The following is a 15,642-nucleotide window of genomic DNA, read 5'->3' as shown; positions in this document are numbered from 1 at the left end:
CCCCTGCACTCCAGCCTGGGCGACAAAGCCAGACTCCATCTCAAAAAAAAAAAAGAAGAAGAGCAATTTTGGTATTATAAAACCATAAGAAAAGATCCCTTCCAGGAAGAAAGTGCCCAACCAGTGAAACAACAGGGACAACACATGCAACATCTGACTGCTCATGGGGTTTCGTGCTGTTCAGCCACCTCTGTGAGCTCAGAGCCAGGGCACACCTCAATAGGAAACTGAAATTTAAGAGCAGTTCAAAAGGTAACACGAGCGCTGAGACAGAAAGGGATGGAGAATTTGTTTCTGGTTGTCGGAGGGGCCAAGGTAATGCAGGTAAGGTGCTAAGGAAAGATCACAGATGCGAGTTCAAGGACACCAGTCTGAACTCCTACTCTCACAAAGGAGAAATGTGAGACCCCACAAGTTCAGCTGCCCTGTCTCAGAGAATCACATCTTCCAAGTCTGCCCCAGCAGGGTCTCTCCTGAGAAATCCTCCTTTCCTCTCAGCAACTGCTACTCCCATCAGAGAACCATTACATTGAGTCAGGCTGACCTGCTTAAGTATCTCTTTTTCCCTGACTGGAAGCTCCCAGTGGGCAGAGATGGTGAACCGCGTTTTCCTAAGGGCTGGCACACACACAACAAAACACTTCATAGGCTGGGTGTGGTGTAATCCCAGCACTTTGGGAGGCCAAGGTGGGCGGATCATGAGGTCAGGAGATCGAGACCATCCTGGCTAACATAGTGAAACACCGTCTCTACTAAAAATACAAAAAATTAGCTGGATGTGGTGGTGCACACCTATAGTCCCAGCTACTCAGAAGGCTGAGGCAGGAGAATCCCTTGAACCCAGGAGGCGGAGGCTGCAGTGAGCCAAGACCACGGCACTGCACTCCAGCCTGGGCAACAGAGCAAGACTTCGTCTCCAAAATAATAATAATAATAATAATTGGTAAATGCGTGCTGAATGAATATGTATGTGCAAGTGAAGCTGGCTAGTGGGAATGCCAAGACTGGAACACTTCAATCACAAGATGTGATCCAACAGGGACAGAACGTTACAGTGAGGTGGACTTTAAAGTCACACGAGGAGTGGGGTTCTGGCTCTTCTTAGTGTTGTATTCTAGGGAAAGCAGCTCACTGACTCTAATCCATAATTACGTACCCTGCAACACTGTCACCAAGAATTAATTAGGTCCATTATGTAGTCCACAGAGAACAGTGCCCAACTCAAAGTGAGCAATGCCTCTCACACTACATCATAAACCTCCCCGTGTTTCTCACACTTCTGACTTGAGGACGTATTACATCCACCATGTACATTAAAAGGACGTAGAATTTCTTTCCTTCTAAAAAGCAGTTAATAAATCCATGAAGCCCCTAACAATGGGTACTGCTTTTAAATGAAGGTCATTCAACAATTTCTTTTCCTTTTTCCTGCCATCAATATTGGCCTAGATCAATGTTCTTCAAACTTTTGGTCAAGAAGCATCAAGGGGGCCGGGCGCGGTGGCTCAAGCCTGTAATCCCAGCACTTTGGGAGGCTGAGACGGGCGGATCACGAGGTCAGGAGATCGAGACCATCCTGGCTATCACGGTGAAACCTCGTCTCTACTAAAAAATGCAAAAAAACTAGCCGGGCGAGGTGGCGGGCGCCTGTAGTCCCAGCTACTCGGGAGGCTGAGGCAGGAGAATGGCGTAAACCCGGGAGGCGGAGCTTGCGGTGAGCCGAGATCTGGCCACTGCACTCCAGCCTGGGCGACAGAGCGAGACTCCGTCTCAAAAAAAAAAAAAAAAAGAAGCATCAAGGGTTATGAAATCAGTATTGGGTCATGAACCCACTCACTATGAACAGCATAGTGAATATGGACTGCACAGAATAACAACACAGTAGTCCCCCTTTATCAATGGGGGAAATGTTCCAAGACCCTCAGGGGATGTCTGAAACTGAGAACAGTACCAAACCTTAAATACAGTGTTTTTTTTCCTATACACACATACCTATGATAAAGTTTAACTTATAAACTAGGCACAGTAAGGGATTAACAAGGACAAAAATACAACAAATCAACTGAAACTACATAGTGTAATAAAAGTTATGTACTACACTGTATTGTTACAGTTGATTTCTCATATTGTTGTCCTTGTTAAACCCTTAGGCCAGATGCGGTGGCTCACACCTGTAATCCCAACACTTTGGAAGGCCGAGGCAGGCGAATCCTCTGAGGTCAGGAGTTCAAGACCAGCCTGGCCAACATGGTGAAATCCCATCTCTATTAAAAATGCAAAAATCAGCTGGGTGTGGTGGCAGGCACCTGTAATCCCAGCTACTTGGGAGGCTGAAGCAGGAGAATTGCTTGAACCCAGGAGGCGAAGGTTGCAGTGAGCCGAGATGTCGCCACTGCACTCCAGCCTGGGTGACAAGAGCTAAATTCTGTCTCACAAAAAAAAAAAGTTACGTAAATGTGATCTCTCCATTTCTCTCAAAATATCTTATTGTACTATACTGTAACTGAAACTGCAGAAAGTCAAAGGGGGGTTGCATGTATTCTTTCATGAGATGTGTTTCACTGTGCGTGTGTGTGCATATCCATATGCATATACACACGTACATATATACATAATGTATTTCTGGTCAAAGATGTTTGAGAAACACTGACCTAACTGCAATAGATAAACCAAGGACAGGTAACGTGGCCCTGATGGGCAAACACATTGCTGCCTCACTAGTTTTGCTATTTGAATCAAGAACTTAAAGAAGTTTAGGGGTTGGGGAAAGAGGTGTAAGCGGCAAGGAGGATGGACATACGAGGGTGGGGCAGAATGAGGGAGGCTGAGCGTGTGGGCGTCCGTGCACGCCTGCTCGCAGGGCTAAACACGCATGTTGTCCTTTCCCGCCTAGTTCACATCTCTTCCAATGGCTATGACAGCCTGGAAATGGGAAACTCTAGGATTCTTTACAGCATCAAAGGGGAATATTCATTTTATTTTGGGTTCTAATGTCATTACATTATGCAATTAGTCTTCGACTTTAAAAAGTCTTAAAAGTAAATATTACATTAGCTAATAATACAGTCAATCTAAAGCAAACCTCAGCCATGCTCCTTGGGAGGCCCTAGGACGACAAAGAGAACTAAAACCACGGTTCCTGCTCTTGAGAGTCATGCTGTCTTCCAGGGCATCAGACAGTGAAGTAAGGGTATCACAGGGAGATGCTGGAGGCCACGGAGACACTCCCAGCAGCTCCTACCTCAGCACAGTAAGGCTATTTCAAAGGAGAATGAGTGTGAAAGGAATCCTGCCACAAAGTGCCTTCAGGCACTGTTAGTAACAGGACCTGGCTACCACCATGAGGTACAGCTGTGGAAGATGGCACAGGAAATGAGACTGGACAGCAGACAGGAGCTTGCTGAAGGAATACCTCCCCTAAGTGCCCCCACGTTCATCTCCACCTTGGATAAAACCAAAATGGCACCCTTAAATAAAGTCACAGCGGCAACGCCAAAGGCAAAGTTATGGCAGGACTCAGGCTCTCAAGAATGACTTTACAACATGGAAACAGGTGTGAGTTATGAAACCGTGAAACAAAACTAACTCGGTATCATTAGTATAGCTATTTTATACTGAATTTAAAATGAAGTTATGAAAGTGATCACCGGCAAAAATAGCTATTTAAATCATCTAGGAGTTGCTGTCCTCTAATACAAAGAGCTCTGTTTTCCTGAAGATCTACATGGGTGTGTGCGTGCATGTGTGTGTGTGTGTGTGTGTATCTATACAAACCTACACACACATACCTGGACAACAGTGTAGGCGCCATCTTTGTAATGGAACAATGAATACATTTGGTAAGTTGTTCCATAAAAAACAAATAGGAGAAAGGTTCATAATGTAAGCCTCTGTGAAACAATGCAAAGATTGTATTTTGAGAGGACACGTTTTGGATTCTTACCGTATGCTAAAATAAAAGGATTCCAACAAGCTTTTGCCAACAGTTGATCAATTGTGGGGAATCTTTCAAAGATTGTATTAGAATCCTGTGAAAGAAAAATAAATTTTGGTCAGTAAAAGCATTATGCAACTCAGAAAGACTGAACTGACATTACAGGTTGAGGGAGCTTGAATGCTTCTTGTTTAGTATACCATTTTTAAAAGTAAGCAAAAAAGGATTAGAGAAGATCTTTAGGTAAGTAATTCAAATAAAGTTTAAAAAGCAACCAACCACCTTACTTCATCCTTAAACGAGGTCACCAAACTAAGATGTATGACACAGGTAAAATCAATTGTGTTGCAAAATTAATTCTACTCATACTTAATAGTCAATAAAGGCTTCTTTATTTAAAAATAACAAAGACTGCTTAAGAACTGAAAACACATTATTGGTGATTAATAACTATATAATCCCGTATCTTTATCCTGGTTTTTCATTCTAACATAAGAGAGGTTACGAACTCAACTCCAGTAAGACTATTTCAAAGAAGAAAGTTTAAAGGGACGAGACTCTGGAACTTGTAAAAAGAAATAAAAGCAGCCAAAGCATAAATGTATATATCTCTGTTTATTACTACTTTGATTACTGTATGGCAAATGACATCATACTTAGGCTGTAACAATCTAAACCCTGAAACAGAAAAAGGATCAACCAAATAGATTTAAAAATACACATGCATGCTATTGTACAAATGGACCTTTTTCCACTTGTTACCTTTCACAAAAGCTCAGAAATAAAAGCAAACTAGGATAAGGTGCAAGCAAGCTGACACGACGGGCACTTTCTGCTCCTGCGGCAAAACGTCTCACACGTGTCCCAGCATCAAGGCTGGTCCCAGACGTTTTGGGACCACATAAAGGTCAAGTTCCATATGTCTCATTAAAAAAATTTTTAAAAATTAGCATTGGTTGTTCACACAGACTGTATCTTTCCTTATAGTTTCTAAAGACGTATGAACTCATACTACCAATACAAATTATTCTTCAAATTTCCTACTTACTCTTTGATTTCAGGAAGAAAAGCTTAATACAAGAACACTTTGTTAAGTGACAATTTTGCTTTTCATTTTGAAATTAAATACAAAATACTAGCTCATAATATATAAACGTGCTAAATCATAAAAATATCTATCATAATAAAATGACATCAAACTGAAAATATTTAGTAAATTTTGAAAATAAATTATATAATAGTAAAGATACTCAAAATCTTAATATTTATAAAAAGTATTACATTTATAAGAAGAAATTGTAATATTTATCATCTCTTAGGACAGCCCACTTGAGAAGAGGGTTGAGGAAAGGTTAAGCATGTAGCAGATTCTCCAAGATTCAAGGGACACGAAGGCCTTTAAAAGAATCCCACTTACTACCTGACAACAAGCATGAAATGTTGATTATTTAAAAACAACTTGTGGCCGGGCGCGGTGGCTCAAGCCTGTAATCCCAGCACTTTGGGAGGCCGAGACGGGCGGATCACGAGGTCAGGAGATCGAGACCATCCTGGCGAACACGGTGAAACCCCGTCTCTACTAAAAAATACAAAAAAACTAGCCGGGCGAGGTGGCGGGCGCCTGTAATCCAAGCCATTTGGGAGGCTGAGGCAGGAGAATGGCGTGAACCCGGGAGGCGGAGCTTGCAGTGAGCTGAGATCCGGCCACTGCACTCCAGCCCGGGCGACAGAGCAAGACTCCGTCTCAAAAAAAAAAAAACAACAACTTGTTTGGTCAGGAAGACTCATGTGACAATACAGCTACTCAAGAAGAAATTATAATAATACAATACGTCGGAGACTAGGAAACCAGCTCTTGAGTAATCTGTCTTCCTAATCCATTGGCACTTCACTCAACACCACAAGTCCTGACTCCGGGTGGCATTCTGTCTTGGTGAAATCTGGCAGAGTCCCTGAAGTCAGAAAATAATTTCATTATTTTGGTCCACTACTTACCATCTCTTTCAAGGCTTCATACATCTTCCTCAGGAACTCCTGGAACTGAGCTAGGTGAAGACAGGTGTCTTGCTGGGTTTCCAAAGTGGAAGCCTGATCCCATACAGAAAGCTTCTGCATCCAAAACTGATAATCACAAGAAAGATCTACTGAATCTTGAGCCATCTTGGAAAAAGGGAAAAGGTGATGTCTCTTCACAGCAGCCTGTCCAGCACTGAAGGAAATGTTGGGCACACACTAAATCTGTAAGAAAGGGAACAAATGGAAGCATTTCTAAAAGGCTCTTTTATCAGAGCCTTCACGACTCACTGATGGGTGAACGGGGGATTACGAAGAACTAAAATAGCATGGCTTCTATGCTGGAGTCATCTTTGAACTGTTATCAAATGTGTCACCCAGCTGGAGCTCCAATTTTTACCATCTGAACTTTTAATCATGATACTATCATTAGGTTAGAAGTCATTACACCTCCACAGGCACAACATGCTAATTATGCACAAAAAGCACAGCTGATAATACTTTATATCTTCTTTTTAAGATTGAGCTATTTTTAAATGTTCTGAATATGAAGTTGATTTGAGTATTTTAATGTAATAGGAAATCAAAAACATCCATGAGTGTTTAATAATACTCTGTGCCTAAGAAATCTTTTTGAAGTTCTTATGTCTTATATGAATTTCTGGCTTCTCATTTAGGTGTAAAAAATCTCTATGCATTACTGTCTAATGAATTTTTTTCCCCGTTTCTCTTCATTTCTTAGAAAAAAGTAAAATAATTAATTCCACATGCAACAATTTAAGCAATCTTTTCAGATTGCTTTATATGCTTGATGTCACTTCATTCAAATGAAGAAGCCATATTTTAGTAAAGTAATAATAAATTCCACTTACTGAGGAGCAATATCAGTCCTAAGCGACCGTAGATAAAATCTCACAAGCCTGACTTCCTACCCCTGAAGGCCATGCTGAAAAGAACAATGAAGTTACACAGTGAGCCTCAGGTGGAGCTGGCTCAGCAGCTCCAGGTGCCCCTCCCATCCCACACCCCTTCATCGCCCATAGAAGCCAGAAGCAGGAAGCGCAGAGGAGGGAAAGCTGCCTCTCAACAGGTGCAGGCCTTCACAGGCTCTGACAGTTTCCAGGGCAGGCAGGATAGTCAGCAATCTAATTTCAAAAGACTGGTGGTAAATAAAGTGAGTTTAAATCCTCAACAGTCATAATTAACAGGTAAAATGCTCCCAATTAAATACCCAAAATATCAACAAAGGCGGTTCCCATTACTAAACAAGAAAACAAGAAGAAATTTGAAACGACTGTACAATTTGGCTGCAGTGCAAAACATCTAGATTGGGAAAGTTTTAAAATACCTAAAAAATGTGCGGTTTTCATGTTCACGTAGGCAGCACACATACTAGAACGTTTACAGTTTTGAGAAGGATCATGTCAAAATGAAAAGAAAGTTTAATAATAGAGTGAATATATGCATATTGTCAAAATGGCACTTAGCCAAAAATCCAGGTAACGTCCGTGCCTCCTCATTGTCTTCCTCATCCAAGCCATCAACACCACCTGTCAAGTCTACCACCAAAATAAATGCGTGTGATCTGACGTGACTGCGTGCACTTCCTTCCGCCTCACTGCCACCCCTCCGCCTAGCCCTGGAGTGCTGCACGTGTCCGCTGCCAGGCTGGGCCCGCCCCTCTCCAATTCACTCTCCGCGCAGTAGACAGAAAAAACTTCAGCAAATGTAAATGAGACCAGCACACTCCCCTGGGTAAAACCTCTCTTCACAGCTTCCTTGAAAAGAAATTTAAACTCCCCATAGATACTCCCAGCTGCTTGGAGTCTTGACCCTGCAAAACATGGCTCCAGCACCCTCTCCAACAGCCCTTGTTTCCTCTCCCCTGGTCACCATGGTCCAGCCCAGGCCTCTCATCTGCTTCATGCACACAACAAATCCTCCCAGGCCTTTCTGCTGATTCCGGATAATTATCCTGGGCTTTATTCATTCCCTTAGTTACCACTTCCTCTACTGCCGTGTAAATTCCCTATCTTCCTAGAATGCAGCATATGCCTGGCAAACACTCAAAAAATACTGAATTAAGGAATGAATAATTCACTGGTATTCCTCACAGTACAGTTCTAAGTTAAATGCCACAGCAAAATGCTTCTCCAGATGAAGTAATTTAATTTTATTTTCGTGTTATTATTTTTCTAGACAAAATGTCACTCTATCTCCCAGGCTGGAGTGCAGTGGTGTGATGTTGGTTCAGTGTAACCTCCACCTCCTGGGTTCAAGTGATTCTCCTGCCTCAGCCTCCCAAATAGCTGTGATTACAGGCACACACAACCACGCCAAACTAATTTTTGTATTTTTAGTAGAGACGGGGTTTCACCGTATTGGCTAGGCTGGTCTCGACCTCCTGACCTCAAGTGATCCGCCTGCCTCAGCCTCCCAAAGTGCTGGGATTACAGGCATGAGCCACTCTGCCCAGCCAGTAATTTAATTTTTAAAAGGTAATTCCCCACCAAAAAAATTTTTATTTTTATGTTGCCTGTGTGAAATTTAATTAGTAATATCTCATTTTATAAATATAATAATAGTTTATACTTGGATACATTTATACAATGCTCTTGGCAGTATATTAAATGCTTTATTCATACTGATTTAATCATTAACAGCAACACTGTGAAATGGGTACTATTATCATCTCCATTTGACAGAGGCACCAAGAGATTACATAATTGCTTAAAGTAAGATTATGTAAAAAACTGAAAGGAAATAACTGCTAGTAAACAGCAGAACTATGATTGTGGAATATGAATCCAGGGTCTGGCTCTAAAGTTTGTGTCCTTAAAGAAATAAACTGAAGAGGCGGGGCATGGTGGCTCACGCCTGTAATCCCAGCACTTTGGGAGGTCGAGGTGGGTGGATCCCTGAGGTCAAGAGTTTTGAGACCAGCCTGGCCAACATGGTGAAACCCCGTCTCTACTGAAAATAACAAAAATTAGCTGCGCGTGGTGGCAGGAACCTGTAATCCCAGCCACTTGGGAGGCAGAGGCAGGAGAAACATCTGAACCCAGGAGGCGGCGGTGCAATGAGCCAAGATTGCACCATTACACTCCAGCCTGGGAGACAGAATGAGACTGATTAAAAAAAGAAAGAAAGAAACTGCAGAAACAAACTGATGAATTTCTTACATATTTCATATGTTACTACATGCAGATCAGTTTAGATATTTGGGAACCCAGTAAAATGAAGAACTTTTTGATAAAAGAGACAAATATTTTATTCAAATAAAATTGCAGGCCTGGAACAGTGGCTCATGCCTGTAATCCCAGCACTTTGGCAGGCAGTGACAGGAGCATCACTTGAGGCCAGGAGTTTGAGACCAGCCTGGGCAACAAACCAAGACCCCATCCCTACAAAAAAGAAATTTTTTTAAATTAGCCATGCATGATGGCAGGTGCCTATAGTCCTAGCTACTCTAGAGTCTGAAGCAGGAAGATCGCTTGGACCCAGGAGTTCAAGGCCTCTGTGAGCTAGGGTAACACCGCTGCACTCCACACTCCGGCCTGCGTGAGAGAGCCAGACTGTCTCAACAAAAAAAGGCAAACAACCTTTGCTCAGCAATAGAAATGTATCTGATTGTTTTAAATGGAAACAGCTTTAGGAATCATGCAGTGCAGTGATCCTCAATATGCTGCTCCACAGCCTCCGGGGCTGGGGGGTGAAAACACGGTGCTGTGGTTGTGATGACCAGGGAGCGGGGGTGGCGGTTGCCGCCAGCATCTGGTTAATCAAAGCACCTTGTGCCATCAGCCACATGTGGGATGATCACACCTGCTGGGCAAATCCAACCCTGCTGGGAAGCTGCGTCTTGACAGGTGGAACTCAGTCATTCAAAGGCTCTCTTCGTCTAGATCCCCAGAGGTATCTGAATACACGTTCTTAATAAGGTACGGTGTTTCTCTCAGCATTTTACACCAGTATTTTTAAATCTTTCACTCCCCTCTCCTCTTCCTTACATGGTTTCTGAGGAGAAGTTGAATGTTCTGCTCCTCTACAAATAAGGTGCATTTTTCTTTTGGCTTCGTTCAAAATAAGAAAGCTTCCTATATTTGTGGTATGCCGTCTGACATTAACCTGGAATATTCTCAGTAATCACTGTTTCATATATTTCTCTTTTAAAGAATTTTTTATTCCCATAGGTTTTTGGGGAACAGGTGGTATTTGGTTACACGGTAAGTTCTTTAGTGGTGACTTGCGAGACTGTGGTGCACCCATCTCCCACTGTGGAAGACAATTTGTTCATGGACCGGGGCGGGGCAGCGAGGGGAGGGATGTGTTTTTGGGATGAGAAACTGTTCCACCTCAGACCCTCAGGCATTTGTCACACTCTCACATGAGCGTGCAATCTGGATCCCCGCACGTGCAGTGCACAAGAGGACTCATGCCCCTGTGAGAATCGAACGCCGCCACTGATCTGACAGGGAGCGGAGCTCAGCCAGTCACGCTCACTGGCCTACTACTTACCTCCTGCTGTACAGCCTGGTACCCATCTGTGGCCTGGGGCTTGCGGACCCCTGCTTTAGAGGAAAGGAAGATGTGCTATTGGGAAGATGTGCGTGAATGGCACCAAGATGCTGGCAATATTCTATTTCCTGACCTGCGTGGCAATGACTATGTATTCACATTTTAATAACTCACCAAAGTATAAATCATGTTTATACGCTTTTCAATATGTTACTTTCCACAATTAAAAAACAGTTTTTAAATCTTCCACAAGCTGGCAAGATGGCCAAATAGGAAAAGCTCCGGTCTGCAGCTGCCAGTGGGATCCATGCAGAAGGCAGGTGATTTCTGCATTTCTAATGGGGTACCCAGGTCGTCTCACTGGGGTTGGTTAGACAGTGGGTGCATCCCACGGAGGGCAAGCAGAAGCCAGGTGGGGTGTCGCCTCACCCAAGAAGCACAAGGGGTGGGGGAACTCCCTCCCCTAGCCAAGGGAAGCCGTGAGGGACTGTGCCGTGAGGAACGGTGCATTCCAGCCCAGATACTACGCTTTTCCCACGGTCTTCACAACCTGCAGACCAGAAGATTCCCTTGGGTGCCTACACCACCAGGGCCCTGGGTTTTAAGCACAAAACTAGGCGGCCTTTTGGGCAGACACCAAGCTAGCTGCAGGAGTTTTTTCATACACCAGTGGCTCCTGAACACCAGCAAGACAGAACCGTTTACTCCCCTGGAAAGGGGGCTGAAGCCAGGCGGCCAAGTGGTCTAGCTCAGGGGATCCCACCCCCAAGGAGCCCAGCCAGCTAAGATCCACTGGCTTGAAATTCTTGCTACCAGCACAGCAGTCTGAAGTCATTCTGGGATGCTTGAGCTTGGTGGCGGAGGGGCATCCCCCATTACTGAGGCTTGAATAGGTGGTTCTCCCCTCACAGTGTAAACAAAGCCGCAGGGATGTGCAGACTGGGCAGAGCCCACCACGGCTCCACAAAGCCACTGTAGCCGACTGCCCCTCTAGATTCCTCCTCTCTGGGCAGGGCATCTCTGAAAGAAAGGCAACTGCCCCAGTCAGGGGCTTATAGATCAAACTCTCATCTCCCTGAGACAGAGCACCTGGGGGAAGGGGCGGCTGTGGGCATGGCTTCAGACAACTTAAACATTCCTGCCTGCTGGCTCTGAAGAGAGCGGCAGATCTCCCAGAACAGCACTCGAGCTCTGCTAAGGGACAGACTGCCTCCTCAAGTGGGTCCCTGACCCCCGTGCCTCCTGACAGGGAGACACCTCCAAGCAGGGGTCGACAGACACCTCATACAGGAGAGCTCCGGCTGGCATCTGGCAGGTGCCCCTCTGGGACGAAGCTTCCAGACGAAGGATCAGGCAGCAATATTTGCTGCTCTGAAACCTCCACTGGTGATACCCAGGTAAACAGGGTCTGGAATGGACCTCCAGTAAACTCTAGCAGAGGGGCCTGACTGTTAGAAGGAAAACTAACAAACAGAAAGGAATAGCATCAACATCAACAAAAAGGACATCCACACAAAAACCCCATCCAAAGGTCACTAACATCAAAGACCAAAGGTAGATAAATCCATGAAGATAAGGAAAAACCAGCATAAAAAGGCTGATAATTCCAAAAACCTTGAAAGGATCACAACTCCTCTGCAGCAAGGGAACAAAACTGGACGGAGAACTAGTTTGACAAATTGACACAAGCATTTTTTAACACAATGCAAGGAAGCTAAGAACCTTGAAAAAAGGTTAGAGGAACTCCTAACTAGAATGACATAAATGACCTGATGGAGCTGAAAAACACATCATAAGAACTTCGTGAAGCATACACAAGCATCAACAGCTGAATCGATCAAGCAGAAGAAAGGATATCAGAGACTAAAGATCAACTTAATGACATAAAGCGTGAAGACAAGGTTAGACAAAAAAGAATGAAAAGGAAAAAGCAAAGCCTCCAAGAAATTTAGGACTATGTGAAAAGACCAAACCTACATTTAATTGGTGTATGGTGTACCTGAAAGTGACAGGCAGAATGGAACCAAATTGGAAAACACTCTTCAGCATACTTTCCAGGAGAACTTCCCTAACCTACAAAGACAGGCCAACATTCAAATTCAGGAAATACAGAGAATGTCACAAAGATACTCCTCGAGAAGAGCAACCCCAAGACACATAATTGTCAGATTCACCAAAGTTGAAATGAAGGAAAAAATGTTAAGGGCAGCCAGAGAGAAAGGTCGGGCTACCCACAAAGTGAAGGCCATCAGACTAACAGCAGATCTCTCTGCAGAAACCCTACAAGCCAGAAGAGAGTGGAGGCCAATATTCGACATTCTCAAAGAAATTTCAACCCAGAATGTCATATCCAGCCAAACTAAGCTTCATAAGCGAAGGAGAAAAAAAATTCTTTGCAGATAGGCAAAGGCTGACAGATTCTGTCACCACCAGGCCTGCCTTACAAGAGCTCCTGAAGGAAGTATTAAATATGGAAAGGAAAACCCGGTACCAGCCACTGCAAAAAAATACCAAATTATAAAAGACCATCAACACAATGAAGAAATGCTATCAACTAATGGGCAAAATAACCAGCTAGCATCATAATGATAGGATCAAATTCACACATAAAAATATTAACTTTAAATGTAAATGGGCTAAATCCCCCAATTAAAAGACACAGACTGGCAAACTGGATAGAGTCAAGACCCATTAGTGTGCTGTGTTCAGGAGACCCATCTCACATGCAGAGACACACATAGGCTCAAAATAAATGGATGGAGGAATATTTACCAAGAAAATGGAAAGCAAAAAAAAAAAAAAAAAGCAGGGGTTGCAATCCTAGTCTCTGATAAAACAGATTTTAAACCAACAAAGATCAAAAAAGACAAAGGGCATCACATAATGGTAAAGGGATCAATGCAATAAGAAGAGCTAACTATCCTAAATATATACGCACCCAATACAGGAGCACCCAGATTCATAAAGCAAGTTCTTAGAGACCTACAAAGAGACTTAGACTCCCACACAATAATAGTGGGAGACTTTAACACCCCACTGTCATATGAGACAGATCAATGAGACAGAAAATTAACAAGGATATTCAGGACGTGAACTCGGCTCTGGACCAAGTGGACCTAACAGACATCTACAGAACTCTCCACCCCAAATCAACAGAATATACATTCTTCTCAGAACCACATCACACTTATTTTAAAACTGACCACATAATTGGAAGTAAAACACTCCTCAGCAAATGCAAAAGAACAGAAATTATAACAAATTGTCTCTCAGATCACAGTGCAATAAAATTAGAACTCAGGATTAAGAAACTCACTCAAAACTGCACAACTACATGGAAACTGAACAACCTGCTCCTGAATGACTACTGGGTAAATAATGAAATGAAGGCAGAAATGAGTAAGTTATTTGAAACCAATGAGAACAAAGACACAACATACCAGAATCTCTGGGACACAGCTAAAGCAGTGTGTAGAGGGAAATTTATAGCACTAAAATGCCCACAGGAGAAAGTGGGAAAGATCTAAAATTGACACCCTAACATCACAATTAAAAGAACTAGAGAAGCAAGAGCAAACAAATTCGAAAGCTAGCAGAAGACGAGAAATAACTAAGAGTAGAGCAGAACTGAAGGAGATAGAAAATCAGTGAATCCAGGAGCTGGTTTTTGGAAAAGATTAACAAAACAGACCACTAGCCAGACAAAGAAGAAAAGAGAGAAGAATCAAATAGACATAATAAAAAATGATACAGGATATCACCACTGATCCCACAGAAATACCAGCTACCTTCAGAGAATACTATAAATACCCCTACACAAATAAACTAGAAAATCTAGAAGAAATGGATAAATTCCTGGACACATAGACCCTCTCAAGACTAAACCAGGAAGAAGTTGAATCCCTGAATAGACCAATAACAAGTTCTGAAATTGAGGCAGTAATTAACAGCCTACCAACCAAAAAAAGCCCAGGACCAGACAGATTCACAGCTGAATTCTACCAGAGGTACAAAGAGAAGCTGGTACCATTCCTTCTGAAACTATTCCAAACAATAGAAAAAAAGGGACTCCTCCCTAACTCATCTTATGAGGCCAGCATCATCCTGATACCAAAACCTGGCAGAGACACAATAAAAAAAGAGAATTTCAGGCCAATTCCCTGATGAACATTAATGCAAAAATCCTCAACGAAGTATTGGCAAGCCAAATCCAGCAACACATCAAAAAGCTTATCCACCACAATCAAGTCAGCTTCATCCCTGGGATGCAAGGCTAGTTTGACATACTCAAATTAATAAACGTAATCCATCACATAAACAGAACCAATGACAAAAACCACATGATTATCTCAAAAGATGCAGAAAAGGCCTGCAACACAATTCCACAGCCCTTCGTGCTAAAAACTCTCAATAAACTAGGTATTGATGGGACGTATCTCAAAATAATAAGAGCTATTTATGACAAACACACAGCCAGTATCATACTGAATGGGCAAAAGCTGGAAGCATTCCCTTTGAAAACTGGCACAAGTCAAAGATGCCCTCTCTCATCACTCCTATTCAACATAGCATTGGAATTTCTGGCCAGGGCAATCAGGCAAGAGAAAGAAATAAAGGGTATTCAAATAAGAAGAGAGGAAGTCAAATTGTCCCTGTTTGCAGATGACATGATTGTGTATTTAGAAAACCCCATCGTCTCAGCCCAAAATCTCCTTAAGCTGATAAGCAACTTCAGCAAAGTCTCAAGATACAAAATCAATGTGCAAAAATCAGAAGCATTCCTATACACCAATAACAAATAAACAGAGACCCAAATCGTGAATGAACTCCCATTCACAATTGCTACAAAGAGAATAAAATACCTAGGAATCCAACTTACAAGGGATGTGAAGGACCTCTTCAAGGAGAACTACAAACCATTGCTCAAGGAAATGAGAGGACACAAACAGATGAAAACATATTCCATGCTCACGTATAGAAAGAATAAATATCATGAAAATGGCCATACTGCCCAAAGTAATTTATAGATTCAATGCCATCCCCATTAAGCTACCATTGACTTTCTTCACAGAATTAGAAAAAACTACTTTAATGGAACCAAAATAAGTCCATATTGCCAAGACAATCCTAAGCAAAAAGAACAAAGCTGGAGGCATCGCACTACCTGACTTCTAACT

The 15,642-nt window shown here is 42.8% G+C and overlaps 1 protein-coding gene across 1 annotated transcript in view; it reads right to left on the bottom strand.

Annotated features, from left to right (window-relative positions):
* FANCC (Fanconi anemia, complementation group C) overlaps positions 1 to 15,642 on the bottom strand; it is a 165,090-nt gene that overhangs the window by 142,706 nt on the left and 6,742 nt on the right. Inside the window, exons 2-3 of the mRNA XM_011927516.1 lie at positions 5,930 to 6,172; positions 3,944 to 4,028 (exon numbers count right to left, since the gene is read on the bottom strand). Of these exons, the coding sequence (XP_011782906.1) occupies positions 3,944 to 4,028; positions 5,930 to 6,094 (250 nt within the window). The 5' untranslated portion in view covers positions 6,095 to 6,172. The remainder of the gene's footprint in view (positions 1 to 3,943; positions 4,029 to 5,929; positions 6,173 to 15,642) is intronic.

Source organism: Colobus angolensis, unplaced genomic scaffold, assembly GCF_000951035.1.
Source record: "Colobus angolensis palliatus isolate OR3802 unplaced genomic scaffold, Cang.pa_1.0 Scaffold72, whole genome shotgun sequence".
Lineage (NCBI taxonomy): Eukaryota > Metazoa > Chordata > Mammalia > Primates > Cercopithecidae > Colobus > Colobus angolensis.
The sequence above is the reverse complement of the archived record's forward strand: the minus strand, read 5'-3'. Positions and strand labels throughout refer to the sequence as shown.